The sequence below is a fragment of the Nilaparvata lugens genome, chromosome X (assembly GCF_014356525.2).
Source record: "Nilaparvata lugens isolate BPH chromosome X, ASM1435652v1, whole genome shotgun sequence".
Lineage (NCBI taxonomy): Eukaryota > Metazoa > Arthropoda > Insecta > Hemiptera > Delphacidae > Nilaparvata > Nilaparvata lugens.
Window position 1 is genome coordinate 43,969,372 of NC_052518.1, and position 27,156 is coordinate 43,996,527.

General features: G+C 38.2%; 1 protein-coding gene across 1 annotated transcript; it reads left to right on the forward strand.

Annotated features, from left to right (window-relative positions):
- The first annotated feature begins 24,948 nt into the window (after positions 1-24,948).
- Positions 24,949-26,398, forward strand: LOC120354589. Its single transcript, XM_039441941.1, has 2 exons — positions 24,949-25,295; positions 25,987-26,398. The coding sequence occupies exons 1-2, from the start codon at positions 25,225-25,227 to the stop codon at positions 26,396-26,398; spliced, it is 483 nt and encodes a 160-aa protein (XP_039297875.1). The 5' UTR covers positions 24,949-25,224.
- Positions 26,399-27,156: the final 758 nt, after the last annotated feature.

The following is a 27,156-nucleotide window of genomic DNA, read 5'->3' on the forward strand; positions in this document are numbered from 1 at the left end:
GTTTTTGGTAAGATGATGGAGAATGATTGGAAGTGTATGAACATGGAGCTTGTCAACAATGAGAAACCTCTAAGAAAACTGATTGCCTGACCAAGCTACAAGGACCGCATCATCTTTGGTGAGAACATTTGCACCATGACACTGCACAAGGAGAAAGTTGAGCTGAACAAACCTATCTACATTGGTTTGACAGTGTTGGACATTAGCAAGACCCTTATGTATCAATTCCACCATGATGTGATGAAACTTACATACAAAGACAACCTGCAACTGCTTTACCAGGATATGAACAGCTTATTCTACATTGTGTGAACTGAGAACCTCTACAATGACATCATCAACAACCAGCAACTGAAAGACACCTTTGATACATCTGAGTATCCGACCGACCGGTACTTGGAAAGTTCAAGGATGAATATGCTGGCAGAGCTCCTCATGAATATGTAGGTCTACAATCAAAGCTGTATGCCTGCAGATGCTTCACCAAAGATCCAAGTCAATTGAAGAGTGGTTTGATAAAGAAAGCCAAAGGAGTGAGGAGACCAATACTTGGACAAGAGCTGCTGAAATCCCACCCAGATGCTGAACAATACATCACCTTTCAGCACTACCTCGACTGTCTCTATGAGAACAAAGACATCTCTAGGAAGCAGGTGATTTTTGGTACCAGGAAGAAAAAAGCACTAAGCAATGCTGATGAAAAGAGACATATATCGGATGATGGAGTTCATACTTTGGCATTTGGACATCATTCTCTCTCTTGTAAAAGGAGCAATAATGATGATGATGATGATGATAGAGAAGTTGATAAACCATCTGCAAAAAAGCTATGCCACAGTGATAATGAGTAACAGCCATCATTAGAGAACTGAAAATTATATAGATAAAACGATCTCATACAGAATGTACTTTAGGATACTGTTGAAAATTAATAATTGTTATAACATGACATCAATGCTATTGAACTCATGAGAGTCAATGCTACATACATAGATTTGTGCAATATGCGTTCTGCAGAATGATTCTAGACCATGTCAGCAGAAAACCTTATCACATGGACTTCTGCCCTAAATGGTGTGAACAGGAAAAAAGTGGAATACTGAGAAAGATGAGTCATCTAAAAGGAAGTATAAACGATGAGGCACCGGCTTTCATTCATCATTAGACAATCATGGCGCCTACAAGCATCTACCAAGCAGCACTCTACCTTGTGCTAGCACTCAGTGTCAGCGCATTGGATCCAAAGTACAGGACTGAGGAATTTCTCACATCAAGGGAACACGGTCTGGATACATTGAACATCCATCATATGCAACAGTGCCTGCTAACATCCAGGATTCCCACTCTATGAGGTAATCAGTCAGCAATCGATCAAATGTACATGTATATCAGAGACTGGTACATGAATATGGCCGGGGAACGATCTGTGGAGGGGGCTCTCTGCAAGCGAGCTGCGCACCTGTCTCCACCCAACATTCACATCACTGGACTTTCTGGAAGCAGTTGTTGCAAGATCAGTTGAGGTCTGTGCACCATGCTGTGAAGAATAAGCAACCACTGTTAATACTACTCCAGTGAGTACTGCAACTGCTACAACAACTCTTGCTGCTAGAACCACAACTACTCAAGCTAGTACAACAGCTCCTGCTAGCACTACAACTCCCACTAGTACTATAACCTCAGATAGTACTGCTGCTCCAACTAGTACTGCTGCTCCAACTAGTACTGCTGTTACTACAACTCCTGCTACTGTGCCAGACCCAGTACTAACATCAGCCTGCAGTGGAGCAAGCAGACATGTGTGAGTGCAGAGACTGTCTACTAGTAACCAGCAACCAATAGATCATACAACCATTCCTGAGCTATGGGGATAAGGACCTGCCTGAACCATTTGGAATGGCTCAAAACTTCTTGGAGACATTGACATACATCTTCCATGACGCTGAAGTGTCAAGCTGCACCGATCTATGTGAGGGAGCAGTCATCTTGAAATTCGTGTTCAGCAGAGGATTTTGTGAAATAAGCGATAGACTAGGAGATTTGTATCACTGGATAGTTATCGATATATTGGACTGAAATTATCTTTGTGCACTATGTATATTTTCATGCATACAGTGTAAATAAACATCAAGTAATACCACAATTGTAGTACATTTTATTCCATACAACCTTCAACTTCTAGAGTAAGCACAAGGTGTGAGATGAAGCTAGCTTCATATTACATCCTTCACTGTTATAAGATAGATTCAATACAATAGGAAGCATCCTACTCTGATAAACTTATATTTATGCAGGAAGTTGGTTAATCATGACTTTCAAGATGATTGAGGTCAACAACTTGCTATCATCATGGTCTGATAAACTTGTTGCCCATATAAATGCTAATTAACAAGTTCATATCGCCAGTATGGATAAGACAGTGATAGCGCAAGAAATGCACAGACAAGCTCGTCAGAATTTTCCAACAAGAAAGGTTACAGTCAGAGGTCTTGATGACCTCTATCAGGCTGACCTTGTTGAGATGATACTGTATGTTCGACAGAAAAAAGGTTTCAAGTACATTATTGCAATCATAAAGTGTCTCAGTAAGCTTGCATTTGCTATCCCAATTAGGAATAAGTCAGCCAATGACTTATTGGGGTTATGCCCCAATATTATTATATTAACCCCTTATTGGGGTTATGTGTCCTATATTTGAAAAACATCCAATGAAAAATCTACAGACCGATGATGGTAAAGAGTGGTTCAATACAAAATTCCAACAACTTGTGAAACAGTATAATGTGAATCATTACTCAAGACTAGATCAGATAAGAAGGCATCTATAGTGGAATGCTTCAACAGAACACTTAAACAGTTAATGTGGATCAAGTTCACTGAGCAAGGAACCTATCATCGGACAGACATTCTAACCTCACTTCTCAAAGAGTATAATGCTAAAATTCATCGAACAATAGGTATGCGACCAGTAGATGTGCAGATGAAACATGAGAAAGTGCTACTTGACCGACTCAGTAAACAGCATCAAGCCTATCGAGAAGAGTTGCAGAAGAAGAATGCAGAGTGTAGAGGTAGGTTCTATCCAGGTCCTCATCAGGATATTGTGCCTGGTGACAAGGTTAGAATAAGCAAGTATGAAAAGACTTTTGACAAGGGATATCTAGCCAATTCAAAAAATCAAAAAAATCAAAATCATTTATTTGCCAATTATAAAGATAACAATAATGAATAAAACAAATACTTCATACTTATACAGAATAAAAATAAAATTTTAACTTAAAATTTAATTGGCATTGCCAGCAAAACCTAAGTTTGTGTGCTAGCAACGAGTACCAAAAGATTTAATTTAATTTAACATAAACATAAAAAATGATTAAACATTTTATTTGAATGGTAGTAATAATAAATAAATAACTTAAATAATAATAATTGTAGTAATATAATATCTGAAAAAATATAACTTAGTGAAAAGAATATCAAAGAAAAAAGTTTTTTTTTTAATAAAGTAGATTCTAACTGTACATGAGGCGAAAAACATTGTTAATTCTGATCCATCTCTCTATATTTTTAATGGCTGATTTATTAAATCTATCTGAGATTAATTGGTCTGGCAAAATATTCATCAATCTATTACTCATGTATATGAACTGCCTGCGGAACACTGTTAAATTTGTTCTAGGAATGCGGTAATGAGATGATGAACGGAAATTATACAATGGAATGTTAGTTTCAAAGAGATTTTTATACTTATGAACGGCTAGAATTAAGTTTTTCACGTAAAGTTGTCTCACTGTTAAAACTGGGAACTCTGCAAAAAGGCTATGGCTGGGATATCGTCTTGGTCTTCCAAGTGCAGCTTTCAAAATATATCTTTGAATTACGGAGATTTTATTAAAATGGATGTCCAATGCTCCACCCCATACCCTAATACCATATTGCAATATGGACTGGGCATATGCTGAATAAGCCATCTTTATTATAGTTGGGTCATTGAGCTCATTCAATCTATGGAATTTGTGAATTATGTGTTTCATTCTCTTACACATGTTATTTATATGTGCATCCCATTTAAGATGAGAGTCTAAAAAGACTCCTAGATATTTATTTTCTTTCACGTTTTTTAATGAGTGACAATCACAATCTCCATCACCAGTCCGCAATCTTTCCCGTTTAAGACAGATTGAAGAGTGTATTCTGATACCAGTATTCAGAATATCTCTGGGGAGAGAGCTCACTGCTGGTGAGAATACCATATATACACTCTTATTGGCATTCAGTGTAAGAATGTGTTGGTCAAGCCATGATTTAACACGTGTGAGACCAGACTCTGCCAAGCGCTTAGCTTCATCCCAGCTTGAACCATTGAACCAGTAAAGACCAATGCCGTGTCATCAGCAAAAGAGATCGAATGACAACCAGCTATATCAAGTCTCAATAGGTCATTAATATAGAGGAGAAATAGAATTGGTGACAGAACCGTTCCCTGTGGAAGGCCGAACTCAGTTAAAGTTAGTTTACTGGTTTTTCCAGTCAGAATTTGTGATCTGTCTTTCAAATAATTCTCAAAAAATTTCAAAACTGTGCCACAAAAACCTATACCCTCCAACTTTCTCAAGAGAAAGATGTGAGGAATAGTATCAAAGGCCTTGGCTAAGTCCAAATAGACAGCCAAGGTCCTTCTGTTCATCTGAAAATTATTTCTCACCAGCTCCGATATTGCATCCTCAGTGCATTTTCCCTCTTGAAAACCAAATTGATTTTCTGCTATTAAATTATGCCTTTGAAGATATTTCATCATATGTACCTTCATCAATTTTTCAAAAATCTTAGACAGGTTACTTATTAAACTAATAGGGCGATAATTTTCAGGAGCTTGTCTCTCACCTGATTTAAATAGTGGAATTATATTTGCAACCTTAAAGTGTGAAGGAAAATGTCCTGTTTCGAAACATTTGTTAAACAAAATTGATAAAGACTGAGATATGTATTCTGATATATTTTTCAAACAAACATTGCTTATATTATCAATGCCAGGAGATGAATTAGTTTTTAATGTATTTATCATGGCAGCAACTTCATCGGAATTTGTAGGGAAAATGAAAAACGAATCTCGAAAATGTTGAGTATGTGGAACTAAAGTTGGTACTGGGTGTCTTGAGTTCAAACTATTATTCAGATTTTCTGCATAACTTCTACCTACTTGCGAGAAATAATTATTTAATATTATAGGGCCGATGTCAGGAGCTTTTCTATTTCGTTTCATATCTAAAATTTCCTCTATACAGTGCCACGTCTTTTTGTTGTTCCCTTTACAAGTTGACATTTTATTTTTAAAGTAGTCTAGTTTAGCTTTCTTAATTAGTGTGTTAAGTAGATTTCTATAGTTTTTGTATCTAGCTTTCAGTGTAGCATTAAATGGTTGGATTTTTAGTTTTTTATGTAGTTTGTCCCTCTCTCTTATGGATTTTATTAGCCCTGAAGTTATCCATTTTTTTAATGGTCTATTTTTATTTGTCATTTCAATTTGTTTGGTCGCAGAATCTATGTGGTCCATCAGTTTATTAAAGAAAGCATTTATTTTGTCATCCAAATCAAGATTAGCCTCATTAAAAGTAGTTTCATTCTCCCAACTTTCCTGTCTCAACTTGTCCGTAAGGTTCTTATAGTTTATCCGTTTAATAATATTCTCCTTTACATCAATATAGACTGGGTTTGAATTTCCTATGTGTAGTGTAGTACAGAAGTGGTCAGTAATACAGGTCCTTTGAACAGAGCTTATTATGTTTTCATATTTAAAATTAGTATTTTTGTAAAAAATGTGGTCTATGCATGTACCTGTATTGTGTGTTACTCTAGTAGGTATATTAATAAGAGATCTCAGGCCATACATTTGCATTAGACCGCTATATTCATTTGCCAAACTACTGTTACGTAAGATATCAATGTTTATATCTCCTATTAAAACCGCATTCTCATTCTTATCAATATTTCTCAGAATAATATCTAACTCGTTAAAGAAAACTTCGATATTAGCAGAGGGTGATCTGTCCATCCACATAAACCACTGGATCAAAACCGAACATATCATAATTGGACGAATGAGCTGTTCACAGTAACATGTGTACGTCCTACAGTACCTGAAACATATGAATTGGAAGACTATAGAGGTGAGCCTATTCAAGGAGGGTTTTACTCTGATTGAATTGTTAAGACCAAAGTACCAAGTGTCTTTGAGATTGAAAAGGTTTTGAGGAAAAGAGGGGACAAGCCGCTAGTGCGTTGGAAAGGATACAGTTCAAGTCATGACTCATGGATTGACAAAAGTGACTTGATCTAGGATGAGAGAGGTTGTACAATGGCAAAACTTGTTCAAAGTTATCGATTTTGATTGTGTGGTGAAAGGTTGTGGTCTGGAAATGGACAATAAGACAGAGTGGCATGATCCTTTGTTCCCCAACTATATAAGATGCATTATATGTGGACCTCCAGGGTGTGGTAAGACAAATCTGTTGTTCAACATGCTTTTTGATCCAAATGGAATACATTTTCCAAATATAAATCTTTTTTCGAAGACTACATTTCAGTCCAAGTACAAGTTACTTAAAACCATCATGCAAGGACTAGCCAATGAGATGGAATATGTAGAGTGTGATACAAGTGAGGAAATACCTGAACCACATGAACTGCCTGCCAATTCAATAATTATCTTCGATGACATAATTTGTGAGCAACAGGATGCCATCAGAAAATACTCTAGTGCAGGCAGACACAGTGATGTCGATGTTTTTTTATGTGGCACAGACCTATAGCCGCAATCTAAAACAGCTGATTCATGACAATGCAAATTTTCCAATCATGTTTGAACAAGATGAGCTGAACTTGAAGCATCTGTATAGAGACCATGTTGGAGCCAATATGACTTTTGATCAGTTCAAGGACATGTGTAACAAGGTTTGGTCATGAGCTGCACATGCATTCCTTGTCATTGACCGCTCATCAGGAAAGAATGCTGGGCGCTACAGAAATGGTATCAACATCTATTTAGTTGAGATGTAAGCCTAGTAGAGGATCAGTCGGTTATTGTGAGGCAAGCAGGATTGTTCGACCTTGTCAGAAGACTCTGGAGGAGGTAGCTCCTACCATCAAGGAGATTGCAAAGCTAAGATGTAACATCAAGAAAAGCATAAGGAGCACACACTGGGAAGAGAATTGACAGAGGAGCAACATGCAAAACATTTCAAACCGCTAACTGAACCACTGGAAAAAATTATCGAGACTCTTCATATTCCTGCAGCCCAGCAGCAACAAGCACCTCCATCTCAGCAACAGCCACTGGCTCAACCATTAGCAGAACAACATCGGATTATACTGCCTACACTGCCAACAACTCCAATCCAAGCCAGGCATGTTTGACATCCATTACCACCATAACTGGATGCTGTTGAGGAGCATGAGGAGGAGTCACCGACCTACAAACCATTTGGAGAAGCAGCAGGCTCCACTCCAGCTCCAAGTACTTCAGCAGTTGCAAAAAAATTATTGTCTCAGGCTAGGACTTGGAGTGATGAGGAGGAGGAGGTGGAGGATGATATTGAGGAAGTGTTGAATAACAGCAGTCCTAAGGAAGTATACAACATTTATACTCAAAGTGGATTGAGTTGAACCAAAGTGGGTGCAATGTTGAATGATAGTAGTGCAGATACTACATTTGGACCAAGAATAGTTAAAAAAAGTACTATTTGGGTAGTGGACATCTAACCTTTGGAAGTGATGGCTCAAAGATTGAGCTGACTGACCCTGCAGATGAAGAACATAAAATGATTTTTGATGCAACACCCAGACTATGTGAGCTGATTTTTAAAAAGAAGTCTAACAATCAACTTGTGACATCACCTGACTCAAATGCATACGAACACATTCTGTATTTGACCAATTTGTATAGAAAAAACTATGACCTAGTTGGACGTATTATAAACTCCAATGATGCCAAGTACAAGAAGACAATTTACCCACTGATAAGGAATGATAAGCATAGTGGGAGAGGACTGGTGACACCATTCAATATGGTTGTAAACAATGCTACTAAAATCGAATATATCTACTACAATGATCCTAATGAACTTGTAGACAGGTTGAGACTGTTGGACCAATCTAGAGCAGTTGGCAACACTGGACATGAGGATGAAATCAATTCCATTCTAAAAGAGTTGGTGGAAGGTGGCTACATAGTTGGCATGCCTGCACACTAATTGCAATATAAGAGGAAGGTTGTTACTGCAACTTGACATACAGTTGAGAGTGTTTCTACCACATACTGCCTTCCATATACAATGGCTCCTATAGGTGGAAGGATTATGGATACTTTGGGTAATATCAATGCTCACCACAGGTGAGTGATTAATGTGGCGAATCCTCGAAATGATAGTGACACTATAAATCTGATCACATGCAAAGATCTTATTTGATCATGGCTGCCAAAATTCAAAAGTCTCAATGACAGCCAATCATTTACAAGTCTAAATAACTTTTTACTGACAGATATGCAAGATCCAATTGAAGACTTGGATGGGGTGAACAAGCAATATTTGGAAAAAAGGTTGCAAGAGCTTATCACTAAAGTCATTGAGAAATATATCGATAACATTAACACTTTTACCGAAACCCCGGTCTCACAGACCGCTATGGAATTTTGGAACTCACAGATGGCAGCACTAGTTGGACTTATACCTTCCTCCACCCCTTCTACCTTCTCACTAGGCAACCCTCCTTCTGTTGACATGCGTTTTGTCTAGTTCTAGGTTGATTAGTTATTGTGCTATAGTTGAAAACGTGGCGGTCTCTCTGACCGATGGTTTCTAGTAGTGTAGTGTGACACGCGGTCTGTCTGACCGAGGGTTTCTGTTTGAGTTTGAATCAATAATTTTCAATTATTTTTTCATCCATATTGTATTCTGTCAGTGGTTTCAAAGTATCATTGAGGTGCATATGTATCCACAAACCATGGATGAGGAGTTTTTACCATGGATGAGGACAATAATAGTGGGAATAAAAACCGTTTTCGAAAGCGTTTAGACCCTTGTGATCCAGATTTTGGAGATAGAATTAGAGACTTGCTTCATAATGATGTTCGTGATGGTGACACAGTGAGTTGTGAAAGTGAAATAGATTATTCGGATGAAGATCCGGACTTCATATTACCACAGCATGGAGGTCAGGAGATGAATGAAGAAGAAGAAGAGAGTACCGAAGAAGAAGATGATGAAGAATGTCTTGATGTCTTGTTGCAACAGAGTGCAGTTGAAGCAGAAGAGCATGCAGTTGATGACATCAACCAACAAGAAGACACCTATTTTATTGAACGAACAAAGAAAACAGAACTTGTAGTGCCAAATGCATGGACCAATAAGCAACCACCCCGAAATGTGAGGACACCAGCCAGAAATATTATAAGGTGATTGCCTGGGCTACATGGACGAGCTAGATTACTGGGAAACAAACCAACCAAGAAAGATGTGTGGCAGCTCCTGTTTGATGCTACTATCATGAACACAATCCTAGTGAATACAAAATTTGTAATTTGTTTCTTACATAATGAGAAACTGGAAGAAACAAGAAGAGGTTTGTCTGTAAATACGAAAAATAACAACTATAGAGACATGGATATTGAGAGATCAATGCCCTGTCTGCTTGATTGACTGTAGTAAAAAAGTTTGCTTGAAATGTGCAAAAGAAGCTGTTTCCTGAACTAAGTGTTGAAAGATCATTGGAAAACATTTTCTGAGGTAGTTATAAAGTTTTTATGCTGCAATTAAACTATGATATTTACTTAATTGTGTTAATTATTTCTAGAAAAATCATTGTCCATAGAGAACAGAGTATCTAGTTACCAAAGTCAGAGTAAATATAAGCAATATGATATAGCGGTCTGTCAGACCGGGGGTTTCTGTTAGTGCTATCTGACCAAGGGTTTCGGTAAGAGTGTTAATTTAGTATACCTGATTTACAGAACATGTTGAAGAGAGCAGGAGGCTGGTACCACACTAGATTAAAAACTGAGATGATCAGACTTTCAGGTCTTGCTTCATCAGTCACCTGGAGGTTTAAAACCAATTGACAACCCGTTTAAGCAGCATTAGATGGTGATCCGCAGAGAGAGAAAGAGGTATCAAGGAAGAGGAGTTTTGTCAGCTATCAAGAGCATAACCAGTGCAATAGCTAAAAAGGCAATCAACGTTCTACCAGTTGAACTGCATATCCCTGGCTATCAGTACTGCAGACCAGGAACAAGACTTGCAAAGTGATTAGCAAGAGGTGATCCAGGAATCAACAAACTCAATCAAGCCTGCAAGGAGCACAATATTGCCTATTCCAAGAGTGGTGATATGGCAAGCAGAGCAGTAGCTGACAACATCTTGGCAGAGCAAGCTTGGAGTGTAGCAACATCTTCAGACTTGGGATTGGAGGAGAGGGCAGCAGCACTAGCAGTCACCAACATCATGAAGGTCAAGGCGAAGTTTGGTGGAGGAGCAAGGAGTTGTAAGAAGAATTCCAGGAAACGTTGGCAGACATTGACCAAGAAAGGTAAAGGACTTTATCTGAGACGTCAACAGACATTATCCAAGAGAGGTAGAGGTCTTTATCTGAGATGTCAACAGAGGACGGGAAACAGAACATGCCACCATTTTCAATGCAGAAGACAATGATTGCTCTGCCTGACCGAGCACTCACTGATGCAGACCTCCACAAGTATGTGTGAGTAGTATAAAAAGGAGAAGTCTGGCACACTGCACCAGCACTTCTCCTTTGGTCAAAATCTAATCTAACAAAAAACCAGCCTAACCTAACTTAACTTAGGAAAAAATTTTCAACCTAACCTAACCTAGGGTCAAGGTCAAGGTCAAGGTCCAGGTCAAGGTCAAGGTCAAAGTCAAGGTCAAGGTCAAAGTCAAGGTCAAAGTCAGGTCAAGGTCAAGGTCAATGTCAAGGTCAAGGTCAAAACTTAAAAACTTAGGAAAAACTTGGAAAAAAACTAGAAAAAAAACTTGGAAAAAAACATAGAAAAAAAATTAATAACGAAAAATCAAAAATTATTAAAAATGAATCAGAAGACCCCCCACTCACTTGAGAAGCATATAAATAGTGTGTAGAACAGTTGAGGAGCATCAGTGCAGTGTTTTAATCATTAGCAGAGAGTGTGCTCCCCAAGTCTGTGTCACAAGTGATTTTTCACATTATTTTTTCACACAGAGGTTGTGTTACTGCCTGTGTGTGTGTGTGTGTGCACTATTATTGTTGGGTGTCAATAGTTTCTGTTTGAGCACAAGGGCAGCTATATGGCTGCCCCTCTCAAGCCTCTGCTACTGTGCATATTAGAATTATTACTATTATCAGAAACACCCAGCAGTGCCATACTGCCATAATTCTTTTGCATGATATATAGCCAGTGACAGTAACAGAGGTTAATACCCAAGTTTAGTCTATCCAATTTATTGTTTATTCGCTATATGATGAATATGGCTTTTTTTGGTGGGTGATAACAGATACCAACAAGTAATTTATCAGTACTAGATAAGGATAATTCAAGTAGCATAATCTCTGGTTTGGAACAATAATCTTGTTTAGATGTAATTAAAAATTTTGTTTTGATACCATCTTTCACAAAAATTGCTACACCCCCACAAGCTTTATTTAATCTATCATTCCGGAAAAGATTATATCCAGGTAATGCAACAAAATTTGATGAAATCCTAGGCTTCAAAAACGATTTGGGAATTCCAATTAAATTGGAAACAGAAGATTGCTCTGAGTTCATTAATGTGGCAGCTGAGTGATTGGACATTAAGGTGAACAGCCTTCAAAAGTTTTTTGAAAGAGTAGAGCTAATTTGCTAGAAACATACCTTCATTATTACTATTATTGAAATAATCATACCTACTTTAGGGCGAGCGAGCTGACATGTCAGTAAGAGGCATCATGGAAGCAGCAGACCAACCGTGAACCGATCTCAGAATGACACATGACGGGGAAAATGGGGATGAAACAGATAAAACTTAAACTAAATGAAAAAGTCTCTTGATTCGAGTGCATTCTGTATGCCTTGACAGTTCGGCCTCCTTCACTATTTAAAAACACCAGTTCAAAAAATTCACTAAACACAATAAGATGTAGATGTTGTGATCTGTGGAGTTCCAGTGATGAATAATCCTAATGGTGAATAAGATGAAGATTGAGGAAGAACTGGTAGTGGAAGATCGAGTCAAAGTGAAGATTGTGTGAGATTGTGAGCGAATATTGCAGAGAATATGACTATGGATGATTTGACAAATTTTCAAAATAAAGTAATATCTGGTTGGATGATTGATAGGGGATCATAATCTATCATTTATGATGCAAGGAGGACATGGCAAGGAAGACATGAAGTTACATTACTGTTGAAACACCAGATATTACTTTGTGGTAATTTTGGTGAAGCTCAGTTTAAATCCAGCCGATCTTTGGAGGCTTAGTACATGACCAAATTTGGTAAGTTATTAGGTAGCCTTCCACCACTATATATTCCACAATTAACGCAGAATGAGGTGTTTTAATTACCTTGGTGCAAACAAGGATGAAGATATGTTAATTTAGCCGAAATTGGCATGCAGAGCAGTTATATTTTGAACAGACTGCAGTTCGAATCTCAAATATGATTAATGGTCTCTGAGCTTAATGACCGGAGTGTGGTGGTCACTGTAAATTCATTCAGCATGTTTTCCCAGTTTAGTCTTCCATTGTCACAAATATTCGTTTCTGCTCGCCAATTCATTCATTACATTGTATTACTCGTGGAGATGACACTTGATAGAATTATGATATGAGATAATGAATATTGTGTTGTTTTGAACTTCTATGAAGTTTTCAAAACAGTTAGCTATATTGAGTTGTCCATACAAAGATGGTAGGTTATGTAGATCAATTGTTGCATTCGAGGACAGGTGCTCTGCATATCTGGCTCTTGCACATTTCTATAATACATGAAGATGTCAACAGTGTAGAGAATGTGGAGTGATAACCAATTGTTTTCTCACTTACTTTCAAAAAAAGATTGAATTTGTAGGTGATTATGTTAGAGAAATCCCAACTGCACCAATTATTGTTGAAGCTGAAATTGTGTACTCAAAATTCCCAATCATGCAGGTATGGCAAAGTTGTCCATTGTGGTCAGTTGATTGGGCAGACTATAAAGAGGATATGGCTCGAGCAGACCTTTATGATGCAGTCGAGACAGAGTATTGGAAATGGGTGAAACATGAGATTATTTGTTTGCAGAAAGTATATAATTATTATATTCACTTATACACACACACACACATGTACACATCCATTTTTCTATTAATGGTTTTTGTTCTGTTGAAGATGAGTCATGGTGCCAGCTCACGACCGTGGCATCGGACAAGGCGGGCTGGTCAGCGGAGAAGATCAAGCCAAGCCCAGCAGCAGCAGCAGCAGCAGCAGCAGCAACAGCAGCCAGGCGAGATGATTGTGATGATGCTAGGACCTGCCAGCACAATCTCCAGGCAGCTGCAAACTGCTGGCGGCATTGGCAACATTGGTCTAGGACTATCAACCCTACAGGGTAGCACCTTGTTGCCTAGAGGTCGCCACCGCCGCCAACAAATGTTGCCACAGCAGAACAACCAATTTCATCCACAAGTGACATCTCTGCTACAGTGTCGATCACCACCACTACTGCAGTCGCAAATGACAAACAGGCATCGCTGATCACCACTGCAATCTGATCTGGGGTCAGGGTGGTACTATTGAGTGGATGGCAGATGGTATTCACCAGCACAATCTAGTCATAGCCGCTCATCACCACCTGCCCCAAGCCGCCACCACCGATGTTGGATCGCATGTCCATGGTGGACTCATGGAGCGAATTTCAAATGGCGTTGGATGAAGAGGGATTCTCCCAGTGAGTAGAGCCTCAAACATTCAATATGCCAAATGAAGAGGACAATCCACCACCACTCTATGACCCTGCGTGGTCAGCAGCAGCAGCAGCAGCAGTGCTGGACACACTGTCTGCTGAGCCAACTGGAGCAGTGACAGTCGACCATCCTCCTCCTCCACCTCCTCCATTGCAGGTTACTGAGTCAGCTAATGATGATGATGAGGAGGAGGATGAGGCTGATAAGTTGAGTGAAGCAGCCGGTGGTATTCTAGAAGAGGAGCAGGACTCACTAGAATACCTGAACCAAATGAAGAACATTAGACTGTGATATCAAAGGATGTGCATCCATCCTTGAGAGACAGCTGTGCGACGGCTTGGTGAACTGTCTGAATGCTGCAGAACCTCTCATAGAGATGACAGCTGTGCGATGGCTTGGTGAAACATCTGCATGCTGCATGATCCTCAACAGCTGTGTGATGGCTTGGTGAACCATCTGCATGCTGTGGATCCTCTCATAGAGATGACAGCTGTGTGATGGCTTGGTGGACCATCTGCACGCTGTATGATCCTCAACAGCTGTGCAACGGCTTGGTGAACCATCTGCACACTGCTGAAAATAATAGTTTTAATACATTACTATTTTTTTACGTGGTAAAAGTTCCTTTTAATCAAATTTAAAGAATCACAGATGGCTGAAAACAGAGCAGCTCCATCAACAAGCACAAATGAGGACAGCATCAGAACAGCTTTGGAGGCTGATGAAATATTCTCCAATGGTGTGAGCTTCAAACCGCTTGTACTGGGCAGCCTAAATGAGCTTGGATCTGGCCGGAAATACAACATCCTTCGTGTGAAAAGAGCTTCCAGCAAGAAGTTTCCAGAGTTTGGTGAAGGAATCATAGCACAAATCGAGAGGGATCACTACATCCTGTCAGTCTTCATGCCAAAGATGTACAACAACACCATGTTCAAGAGTGTTAAGGAGGATCAACCGGTGCAAATGCATGGCTACAAAGTTGCCGTTCATGCAATAGGGCAAACACATAAGTAGTGGTGTTTTGAGAGAGCTGCCTATTCAATAGAAATCGAGGGGTGTGGCCTCCCCCCTCCACCCCCCCTGCCACAGTCGGCCATTTTGGCCCCGCCCCCAGCCAATAGGAATCAAGGGGCGTGGCCACGCCCCCCTCCACCCCCCCTGCCCTAGTCAGCCATTTTGGCCTCGCCCCCCTCCACCCCACATGCACTAGTCAGCCATTTTGGCCCCGCCCCCAGTCAATAGGAAGCAAGGGGCGTGTTCAAAATGGCGTCCCTCCACCCCCCTTCCCTAGTGTCGGTCATTTTGTCCCCCACCACTTCAACCAATAGGAAGAGGCGACGGCCATCTTTGTTGTAGCAGGTGTCCATCTGTCATCTCCCCAACCAAGAGGTTCCCCTACCCAGGAAGTGCCCCCGACGGCGGCAGCCATCTTTGTTGTAGCAGGTGTTCTGACATCTGCCCCAGTTAACACCTGCTTGTTACCAATTTGCATATTAAAAATATCCCCACATTTAAAATCTTTAAAATCTTTAAACTCTCAAACTACACTACTAGCGCTAAACTCTCAAACTACACTACTAGCGCTAAACTCTCAAACTACACTACTAGTGTTCAAAGTTTGGTGCAAATTAAACTATGTTCCTTGTTTTCCTCCACCACAGGAAGAATGAAAAAAATTACATTTCATATTTGTTTGTATGAGATGTCATTTTCCCCACACTATGCTGTAAAAGGAATGGTGGCGCTTTTTTTAATGTGCTTTCCCCATATTGAGAAAACTCTTATTGAATGTTACTATAATAGGATGTAGAATAGATAGGCTAATCTATTCTACATACTACTATAGTTATTCATTACAAAGTGTTAATCAACATTAGGCCTATTGCACAACAATATAGTGCATGTTCCTTTTTTCCACCACCACAGGAAGAATGAAAAAAATTACATTTCATGAGAATTGTTATTTTTCCCACACTATGCTGTAAAAGGAATGGTGGCGCTTTTTTTAATGTGCTATCCCCATATTGAGAAAACTCTAATTGAATGTCACTTAGTTATTCAATACAAAGTATTAATCAACATTAGGCCTATTGCACAATCAATGATGGGAATAGGTTTTTTTTTTTTATTTTTTTCATATATTCCTTTCTTCTTCTAGAAGAACAAGAGGCGATTTACCTTCTCGCTGTACACACTTCAGATAGAGTTTTTGTTTGTTGAAATCCTCAAGTGTTTGAAGATTCAATACACTCAGAAATTTCTCAGGTAAGTAAACTTCGCAATAATAGTCACCATTGCTGTCATGATCGTATAACCTCATTATGATTCGCTGTCCCTGCTGTGTTCTCACCAATCTAGCGTGTACAACACGGTACCACGAATCATTGTCAAGATCTTTGAGTGAGACCGTTGGATATTCAGTTTTCGAAATATAATTGAATGACTTCATACTAAAAAGTCTATCATTTCCAGTGTTGCTTCTCTGCAGATGGTGATCCATAATAATAATAATAATAAAAGCTTACCGCGCGTGCGATCGAGTGCAAGAATAACAAAGCAGCTATATGCTTGCGTGGGTTGTCGGTTGAAGACTGAGCAAACCTGTTAAGCCGTCAGCCCCCCACAACCCATTCCGTTTCCTGTCGACTCCTTCCACATTCCTTCTGTTGACTCGTTCTCCCCTCCGCCTCCTCACACCTTTCCTTCTATTGACTTCCCGCCATTCACCTTTACACGCACTCTCGCTTTCTACCTTCTTCTTCTTCTTCTTTACATGTAGCCGCATTCCTTTCTTCTCCCACCTCTTCTTTACAGCAGCTAGTCGCTTCTTCTTCTTCTTTACATGTAGGCGCATTCCTTTCTTCTCCCACCTCTTCTTTACAGCTAGTCGCCGCATCTTCTTCTCCTCCTCTGTTCACCTCTAGCGATCTTAAAATTTCTTCTTCAATTCTTATTAGCTTGTTTACATTCAAACTAAAGGGTCTGTAATAAGCTAAGTAATCACTGATATCGTTAATATTAACTGTATTTAGAAATATTGCTTTCAATTGTCTAGCAATACTACTGTTTTTTTTCTCTATTGCTTTTTGACACAAATCATACCATTCAATGTAGTTTTGTAATTTAATTTCTAAACATTCTGGTGCATAAGACCAAGTTTGTGGATTCATTATAGCTCTTCAATCTGCTGCTGCTACCGAAGGTACACTGAATGAGTGGTACTAGAACAGTGAAATTTATTGCTTTTCGCTTCTCCCTTCCACCACTACCTACATTTTCGCTACAGGTCAGACTGCATACTCTCGCTTTATGCAAAATCAAATCAAATCCACAATAAACACACAGTATGCTTTCCCCATCAAAATAAAAACCTTGTCGGGCATAGTTGCGTTTTCGTTGTTTAGTTAACAGCTTACAATGTTTCATACTTTCCATTCTATTATTTTCGCATGTATAATCGATATCAGCAGCATTACGATTCAATGAACTCATATTTTTTGTAGGCATTGAAGCAGCAGCACTATTCTCCTTTGTTTGCTTGTTACACATCAAGATTGTCAAATAATGATACGCACTGAACAGCGCACACCGCCCATTGGATGAATTGTTATGAATTTTGCATACACTAAAACACCAAGAATTTTCAAACATTGTATAGTCTGGTTTTTGAATATCCTCCGGCATAGTAAGCACATTGTCGTGTAACCTTTTCAAAAACTGTGTTTTTCCTCTTCCCTTTGTATAGATTGTGGTATAATTTTGCAAATATGAAGCAAGCAGCGCGTCAGTGTAAATTAAGTCGCCTTGGTCCCATCTAATTTTATGATAGTTATGTTCAAGCCAGCTGACATCACGGTACATTTTTCTACTCAGTAATGTTTTCGGAAATGGTGATTTAAAGTGTAGCACAATATGTCGTAGTTTGTAATCGATTATGGCTACCTCTTTAATAATGATAAAATTATCATCACTTTTGAAAAAATGAAACTCGACTACAGCAAAATCAATGTCATCATTTTTCGAAAACCTGTCCCATTCTTCTTCACTCTTCTCCTCCTTAATTCTTGCTGCCTCCTTCTTCGATTCTTCTTCTTCTTTATCCAAGTCGCATTGTATGCCAAAGTCTCGAAATTTTGTTGATACTTGCTCATCATCGTCCATTTTCTGTTGTCCGTCGGTGCATGCACACATTCTATGTACAAATGCATCAAATTTTGCTTTTGTCAATGATGACAATGATGATAATGATGATAACGACGACGACGACGACGACGACTGAGGAATATCTATGTTATTATTCAAGCTATTAGAACACATTACAACTGAACACTGATGTAATTACTGTTCATACACGCACTTTTATATAGCCCCCTCCTCCTTCTTTGTCATGCATAGCTCGCTCTTGCGTCAAATTACTGTACTTCACGAACTAATGCGCTCAATGGTTTGTATTCTACTAATGTGTCACTTATCAAAATACAATATGCAGTCGTTAAATTTGGCACATTTTCTGTAAACTCCATTTCCAATCGAATGTCTGTTGACGATGTTAAATGATCAGCTTGATGTGAACAATCTAGTACAATTATTGGACAGCAATCAGTAAAAGTTTTATAATCTACAACTGTACCATAATCAGTATGAAGTCCTAAATTATAATAGCTGGGCGCAAATTCAATAAACATTTTGTACAAAAGTTGATTGTTTCCATTTATACGATCATACGGCAGATATTCACTATTCAGGAAAAGTTTAACATCGTGCAATTTGCACATATCAAATTTCGACATTGACTTTCCCATTACATTTTTCCTGTTTGTCTGAAATGCTAATATTACAAATCGCGGTGTATCAGCTTTTGAAGCCATCTTTATAGTCCAAATCTTGCTAACACTGTTCGGCAGCTGAGGATATTCGTGGATATCCCATTTTCTGAATGCAATTTTCAATGGCCTATCCTGATCGACAATTTTCAGAAACTTCAATCTTAAATGATCATCTACATGAATATAGGGCACTTTCCAAAGCAATTTTGTTATTTCCAACGACATTGATGTTGCTTGCGACGACTCAATACAATTAATATCTGTTGCGGACCTCAAAAGCACAAGCTCTTGTCTCATATTCAAAATTACATGTTGAAAATCTTCGAAAAATGGCAGAAGTAATTTTAACGGTACGCAATAAGCAAAAGTATTATTAGTTAGTGTTGATGCACTATCAGTGAAACCTGCTAAATTAAATGTATTTTTATCATTTAGTTGTTTCACTAAATATGATTTAATAGTAGAAGTAATACCTACTAGTCGACTCTTTGCAACGACTGTACCTGCCAACTCAAATCGTATCTCATCAAACATATGTGCTACTGCATTTGAACTGAGCGTATATACAGCCTCGACCGGCGGATCATCAGGTTTGTCTTTTGCCGGCGGTTTTGTACATGTAATTTTCCCCTCAACAATAAGAAAAGATTTTGCAACTAATGAAATAAGGTCATGAGACGATTTCGACAAACGTATTTCATCATTGTTATTAAATTTCAAATTACCATACGGCGCATGCGTATGATAATCAAATTTTGTTATATCTGAATAATAGTGTATGTCTTGTTCAACATTGAGTATGTCGCTAATTGCCGCCGCGTGTTTTGACAACATATTTCCAATTCACTTTAAAACCAAGCTTTTCTAAAAACCTTGCTCAATTATGTGTTATCAGTTTCACGGACTGATAAGTACTAACCGGTGTCGGTTGCTGCATGCTAAAAGCAGTCCTACCGCCGCCACTCCACACCCTCCTACTTGCCGCGCCTAGGTTGTTATACACAACAAAACCCATTCTGTAGCGCTTCTTGCTCTCTCGCTTGTGTTGTTTGCGTGACTAATGCTCACATCATTCTAACACATGCTTGATCCATCGCCGCCTCTCTCTCTCTATTCCTTCTTTCTAATGTGTACTCTTATTGTTATACTATCGCCGCGGAAATCAACTAGTTTACCATTCTGATCAACTACTTGAATTACAATAGATTGAATTCTGTGCGTGTTTAATGGAAAGTAAATAATTGGCGATGGTGATTCATTTATTAGAAAACCAGGTGCAACCTTTGGTAGGAATTCAAAAATTGTATGAACCTCTTGCCCATTCCGATAACTGCCGCATGCAATATTACAAGTAACCTGGAACGATGTTATATTTGTAATGGATACTAATCGTTTAGAATAATGCCATTTATTTGCTACAAGAATTTCTCTATCAAAACCGAGTATATCGAGTATTGATGTGTTCATTGTTAAATCAACATCTTTATCCGCTTTCAATTCACATAGCATTGTCATATTATTTCCTTGTATAATTAGATTTGAACTATCAACGTTCAATTTTCTCTTTATTTCATTTATTATATGATCAATTTCGTAGGAGCCTGTATCCAAATCAATCAAGCTATCACCATACTTAAAAGATGAGTTGACATTTTTAATTATATTCGGTACACTATTTTATGTCCATAAATTAATCAATCCAATTTCATATTGATAGCGTGCGTCTAGCTCTAGTACAGTGGGAAGTACTTCAATTAAACAACTGCTGCTGCTGCTACGGTCTTTAGATGATAATGTTATTACAACCATTGTGTACTACTACTGTTTTACCACCACCTTCTTTCATACACATCTACAAGTGAACTGTCTGCTATAACGCATCTGCAAGAAATAAAAGACAAAAATGACCACATACATTACTATTTAGTGTTTGTAATTGATCATAATTGAAATAAATTTCAACATTTGGTTGTTGTTTGAAATAGTTTATCAATTGTATGGGCGGCTGTAAATTACCAATTGGATCAAAATAATATACTTTTTGTGCATGTTTTTTGTAAGCCACCCAGTGTGTTCCACTGTTCATGATCGAGTCTAAATTTATGATCGATTTTTCATTTAAATTAATTCTTTTTGGCAATGTATCAATCATATAAATACCACGCAATTTAATATCTAAAATATCAGCCCAATCTTGTAGATCATAATTTGACAGTGGTCCTTGTATATTAATCTTCATTTTCTCACTTTCTTTGGCGCTCTCCTCGTCCTCTTCTTCTTCTTCTTCTTTGTTGTCCTTCTTCTTCTTTGTGAAGGTGTTTCAATGATTCTACCACCTTTATACAAGGGCGCATATGGTCTTAAATAAAAACCTTGACCAGCTATGTGCTTACTTAAATGTTTAATTGCTTTTTGTCGTAAATGTGCACTTCTTTGTTCTTGTAGTGATGAATTATTTTTCCAACCTTCTCTTCTATTATTCCGCCGCCTCCGTTGTACTCTACCCCCGCCAAAGGCAGCTTTAGCTTTGATCAAATTTGTAACTAAGTATGCGGCTGCTTTTTCAGTTAAACCTGTGTTTGGATTTTTAAAAACAGACCATGCTTTTTTAGCCAAACGACGATCGGCCACATTTTGCGACGAATTATCACTATTCTGCACATACGCTATATCATGCTCTTTACATGCTTCATCCAGACTATTTATTCCTTTGTCCCCCCTCCTTAATCTTTTATCTAATTTGGTGCAGGGTCCGCAAAAGCGGTAGGAGGGGATATGCAACTCCAGGGGTAATGTATCGACAATTTTATTAAGGGCAGTTGATGCAAATCCGCTAAGTTTCGATAAAATACCAGTACCAATTTTACGTCGCACTCGTCGACGACAAGTCTTTTTTGCTACCAACCTTTCAATAGCAATGTTGAAACCTGACTAAATAGAAATTAGTTAATCCCCTTAAGACCTGTCGGCTCCGGCTCACTATCAAAAATATTACAAAGTTGTAATGTTGTTATTAGTAGAAAATTCGAAATACTATCACCAGACGATGGGTTTATGTTTATACAACTGTTCAATGCTGTATAATAGTTAAAAAAATTACAAATAACCTTACGTTGATCATTCATATAAGCATACCATTTGTCTAGTCCATCATCAAATAATTTCGATGTTTTATAATTCATTTGAGATTGAGCACATAGTTTTATATAAGATAATATATGTGCTTTATTATAAGCTTTTACGCTTAAATTGGCAGTACTGCTGCTGCTGCTGCTGTCTTTTACAGTTTGGTTTAATGATGAAAAATTTAACACATTTTCAACTCTAATATTGTGCAATGTACAAGTACTCAGAGTATAGTATAAGAGTAATATCATACTAATTGTGTATATTATGAATGTAACAAATACTATGATTATTTTCATTTCTTGTCCTATTGACTTGACTCCCATCGTGTCTGCTGGCAAACTAAGTTTGCAGTGACATGCAACTGAATGCATTCATGTATGACGCATGTGTGCAGCTATGCATGACCAGACATGTCTGAGTCATTAACCTTTGACTATAAATAGTCATGCAGAACAATGATTGTACATCAGTTGTGCACAGTTGTTGATCACGCACACACAAGGTAAGTTAAATGAAGTGCAATAATCAACATATATATATATATAATTTATTATAATTGAACAAGAAGAAAAAGAAACCTAATCCTTTAATTCAAATTGCCACAATTTAAAAAAAAAAAAAAAAAAAAAAAAATTAAAATTTTAAATATTATTAATTTAAAAATGTTCCTCTGATCAGCTGAATCTACGGCCGCTGTCGCGACCGTCGATTCAGCCTTATATCAGAGGAACGACCTTCATTATGTACAACTTGCATTATTAAATTGTGGCAACCTGAATTAAATGACTGTACATTCGCACGCGTAATCTTAGCAGTAAATCTATGTGGCATGAATGTTTCAATTTCGGCATCTTCGTTGCCCCGACATCCTACATTTGCTACCCTAATGATAACAGCATCCTTGTTGTAGGAGCACACAACACGCGCACCTAAAACAGGATACTGAAATGCATCGAATAAATGTTTTAACACAATTGTACGACGTCGGGATGGATCTGAAAATCTTATCAGGCCATCGAAATCAAATTCATGTCGCATAGAGTTAGATCCTAAGATTGCGCGTGGACGACTATAAGGATGAGCGGTGGAGGCAGCGGGGGGACAACCTTGTTGGTGTGATGTGAAGGCGGGGGGGATTCTTGTTGTGGAGGCGGGGGGTATCCGGACTTGCTGGTGTGATGTGACGGTGAAGGCGGGGGAGATTCTTGTTGTGGGGGTGGGGGGTATCCGGACTTGTTGGTGTGATGTGATGGTGAAGGCGGGGGGGATCGCAGCAGCTCGGGTGGCGGGTGGTGGCGACGTGTATATTACAAGCTGCTGGCAATGCGGCGATGAAGGGGGAGGGAGATCGGGGCTGGAAACCTGTTGCTGACGTCGATCCGTGTGATGAAGTGGTTGCCAGAGGTTTTGCTCCTTGAGTTGCTTTTCAGCTCTGGTCAATAGTTTCATTAATGAGTTTTCTTCATCAAACAGGTCGGCGTCGGCAGGTGCAGCGTCGCTTCTCAATAGTTCAGCCTCCAGCATAGCCATTGCCCCGTCCTCGGACCACAACTCGTTAGTGTAAATGTCCTGTAGAAAAAAATCTAGTTTAGCAAAAATATATTTTTTTTTTTTTTTCAGTTGGTGTTTGAAAATGTTGCCGCGAGCAAGAAAGCGTTGCATTCATTGTTCCAACAACAGTGACATCATCAACAGTGACAACAACGATAGTGATGAGAAGAAAGCGGTAAATTACTTTAAAGAAATCGATAGGCTTGACTCATTTTTTAAAGGTAATAAAACTATTTGGCCGCATCAATATCCAAAACCGAATCATTTAGCAGAGGCCGGCTTCTACTTTTTAAAAGTTTTCGATAGAACAAAATGTGTTTTTTGCAATGTAGTTTTGGAAAATTGGGAAGTGAGTGATTATGCTATTTTTGAACATAAAAAATGGTCACCGAAGTGCGGCTTCATAAACAATTATCTTGTTGGTAATATTCGTACAACGTCAACTTTTCAGAAAAACCCAGACTACAATGAACAATACGAACGTGAAAATTCATTTATGAAAATGGAATGTTTGCCGAAAAATTTCAAACAGTTAGCAAGTGAGGGATTTTATTATGGTATTGATTTTTCAAATTCGAATGGATTTGGTCTTATTTGCAGTGGTTGTCGTATGTGGGCAGACACATCGATCAATAAATACCAATTGAGGGATTTACACATTCAATCATCGCCAAATTGCGATTTTGTTAAAAAAAGTCGTGAAGCAGAAGAAGAAGAAGAAGAAGAAGAAGAAGAAGAAGAAGAAGAAGAAGAAGAAGAAGAAGAAGAAGAAGAAGAAGAAGAAGATGATGATAAAGACATAACCTATTAGCAGTGTGTGTGTGTGTGTGTGTGTGATAAGTATTCCAGTTGCGCAAAGTTTTAATTAGCAGTTAAGTGTGAAGAACAATAAAGACATGCACCTAGAGTGGGCTAATCAGTTTTAGGGGACATTAGAAGAACATTATTTGTACGATAGAAGTATTCAGTTGAAAAAAAGACTGATTGCACAAAGGGATGACAGTGTTTTAATCAGCAGTTAAGTGTGAAGAACAACAAAGACATCCACCTAGAGTGAGCTAATCAGTTTTAGGAGCACATTAGAAGAACTTTATTTGTATGATAGAAGTATTCAGTTGAAAAAGACTGATAACATTAGTTTGCTAAATTTGTATGAGAAGAAAACTGACAACAAACAGAAAACTACTGTTGGATTAGAAGAATGTATTTCAAGACAGTTTGCTAGTTGAGTAAATGGAAAATAAACTTACATTGGTTCCGCTGTTGTTTAGCGCTGCCATAGGCGAGGATTGATCTGCTGACATCGTCGTAGTGTTGTTGGAGTTTCAAACTGATACTAACAGAAGGACGTAGTTTTTCGTCATTATATATTATCAACTTGATGAATATAGATGGTAAGAAGTTCAAAGAAAGTATATCTGTTTGGTGCATATGTTGTATGCGAAATTTAGTACAGATGTGTGGAACACTGATAAGGAAACGTTTGCAAATTTCTTAAGGAACGGTCAAAATGTGTGCACCTTGCATGTCTCTGTAACGGACTTAACATCTGCTAGCTGAGTGAAAGATATTAATTTATTCATTGTGCAGTGCACATGCATACTTATATAATTATTGCAACCCCCACATGTTCTGCGTGATAACAAACTGACAGTTGATGGTACCGAGCGGCTCAAAATTATAAAAGCATCGAGTGACATGATATTGCTTGCATTCGATTATAGTGTGACGTTTCATGCACAGTGCAAATGGACAAGCAACAATCCGATAAAGCAGCGGCTGCAACAAGCGAAGAAGCAGTAACACCAACAAACAACACGTAAGTATAATGAACTATTTTTTTTTTAAATAATTTACAAACTGTAAAAAAATTAGCAACAAGTTTTGCGAGTGTTGTCACGTTTTCATCGGCTGATTGAAAAACAAATATGATTAAAATGTTATACTCTAACAATCAAACTGAAAAAGCGGCAGTAAACAATTTGACTACTTTAATTTCTATTTTGAAAACAATTGTCTAACAACTGCAAACAAATATGCCGGCTGAGGAGGTAATAATTGTGCTTGAAGTAAACTGGAAAAATATACTATCTGATTTATGATCATTTGTGCGTTTGCAAATAAATGTAAATTTTGAAAACAATTGTCTAACAACTGCAAACAAATATGGCGGCTGTGGAGGTAATAATTGTGCTTGAAGTAAACTGGAAAAATATACTATCTGATTTATGATCATTGTGCGTTTGCAAATAAATGTAAATTTTGAAAACAATTGTCTTGCTCTAACAACTGCAAACAAATATGGCGGCTGAGGAGGTAATAATTGTGCTTGAAGTAAACTGGAAAATATACTATCTGATTTATGATCATTGTGCGTTTGCAAATAAATGTATACACACACACACACACCACACACACACACACACACACACAACACACACACACACACACACACACACACAGTCATTTTATTCTATACAATTATTTCATTCTATATGTTTGTTTTTCAGCCTGGTTGAGTCGATAGCGGACGACAAGGAGGTGGAGGTGGAAATGGCAAGTGAGGAATGGTGCGTGGTTGACAGCAGCGAATCGCCGCCGGCAAAACGTGTGCACTTTTCCACAGCGTGCGATACGCCAAAACGTGGCGGTCGGGGCCACGGCATTTATTTTGCCGATCAACGACGCGTCATCGCTCAGGGCAGAGGCCGCCAAATTGATGTGGTCGGTGTGAGCGCGGACTCATCATTGCAACAGTCCAGTCGCAATAGTGGTCAGCAAGCTGAAGCATCATCATCATCACTGATTCTGCTAGACGTGACAAACTCATCGCAACCGAGGATCGTGAACGCTACTGCTGCTAACATCAACAACAAAGTTGAAAACATTGACCCGCAGGAAACAAGCTCTTCAAAGCGGTAAGACGGCAAAAACCTATTATTACTAATACTACTACTACTACTAGCAAAATCGAAAAACTATGGATTATACTATTGAACGAAGTACTAGCATAAATTCGAGTGCAGTTCGCTACAGATTTGTTTTTAGAAAAATATTCATTGATGTTGTTCAAACATTATTGCAAATTTTAAAGCCGAAAGTAATTGAATTAATTGTTGAAGAAAGTGATAATTTTGACAAAAATATTAAATGGTATTTTGTTACAACTGTTCAATTGAAAAAAGTAAATGTTGATAGCGGCAGCAGCGATCAATCGCAACAAGAAGAAATCGTTGAAACTATGACAAACGCATCGTTTTACAGTTATACGTCATTGTTAATTAATCTTGATGAACAATTAGATATTTTGCAAGACCAATTTATTAGTGGTGTAGAGAAAATTGAATCAACGCTTGATAAATTTATTAGGTACGGCAGTGGTTGGACTGTAGTTAGAATCATTTCATTTGATTTGAATATTACTCGTTACAATCCTTTAGCTGGCGGAAATAGTACATACATTGAAACACCTGATTTTATAAAAGCAAAAAGAGCCGTTATAAATGTAAAAAACACAAATGATAGTAAATGTTTTGTATGGAGTGTACTTAGCTATTTTCATTACAGACGTAGAAATATGAATGTTGACTATCTGATGCAATTTGAAAATAATCTAAATTTGACCGGTATTAAGTTTCCTACTACAGTGCATGACATTAAAAAATTTGAAGTGCAAAATT

Bases quoted from the DNA above. Each gene is read 5' to 3' on its own strand.
- LOC120354589 (XM_039441941.1), top strand. From the start codon at position 25,225: ATGGACAAGCAACAATCCGATAAAGCAGCGGCTGCAACAAGCGAAGAA. The intron at 25,296-25,986 runs GTAAGTATAATG...TTTGTTTTTCAG, and splicing joins GTAACACCAACAAACAACAC to CCTGGTTGAGTCGATAGCGG.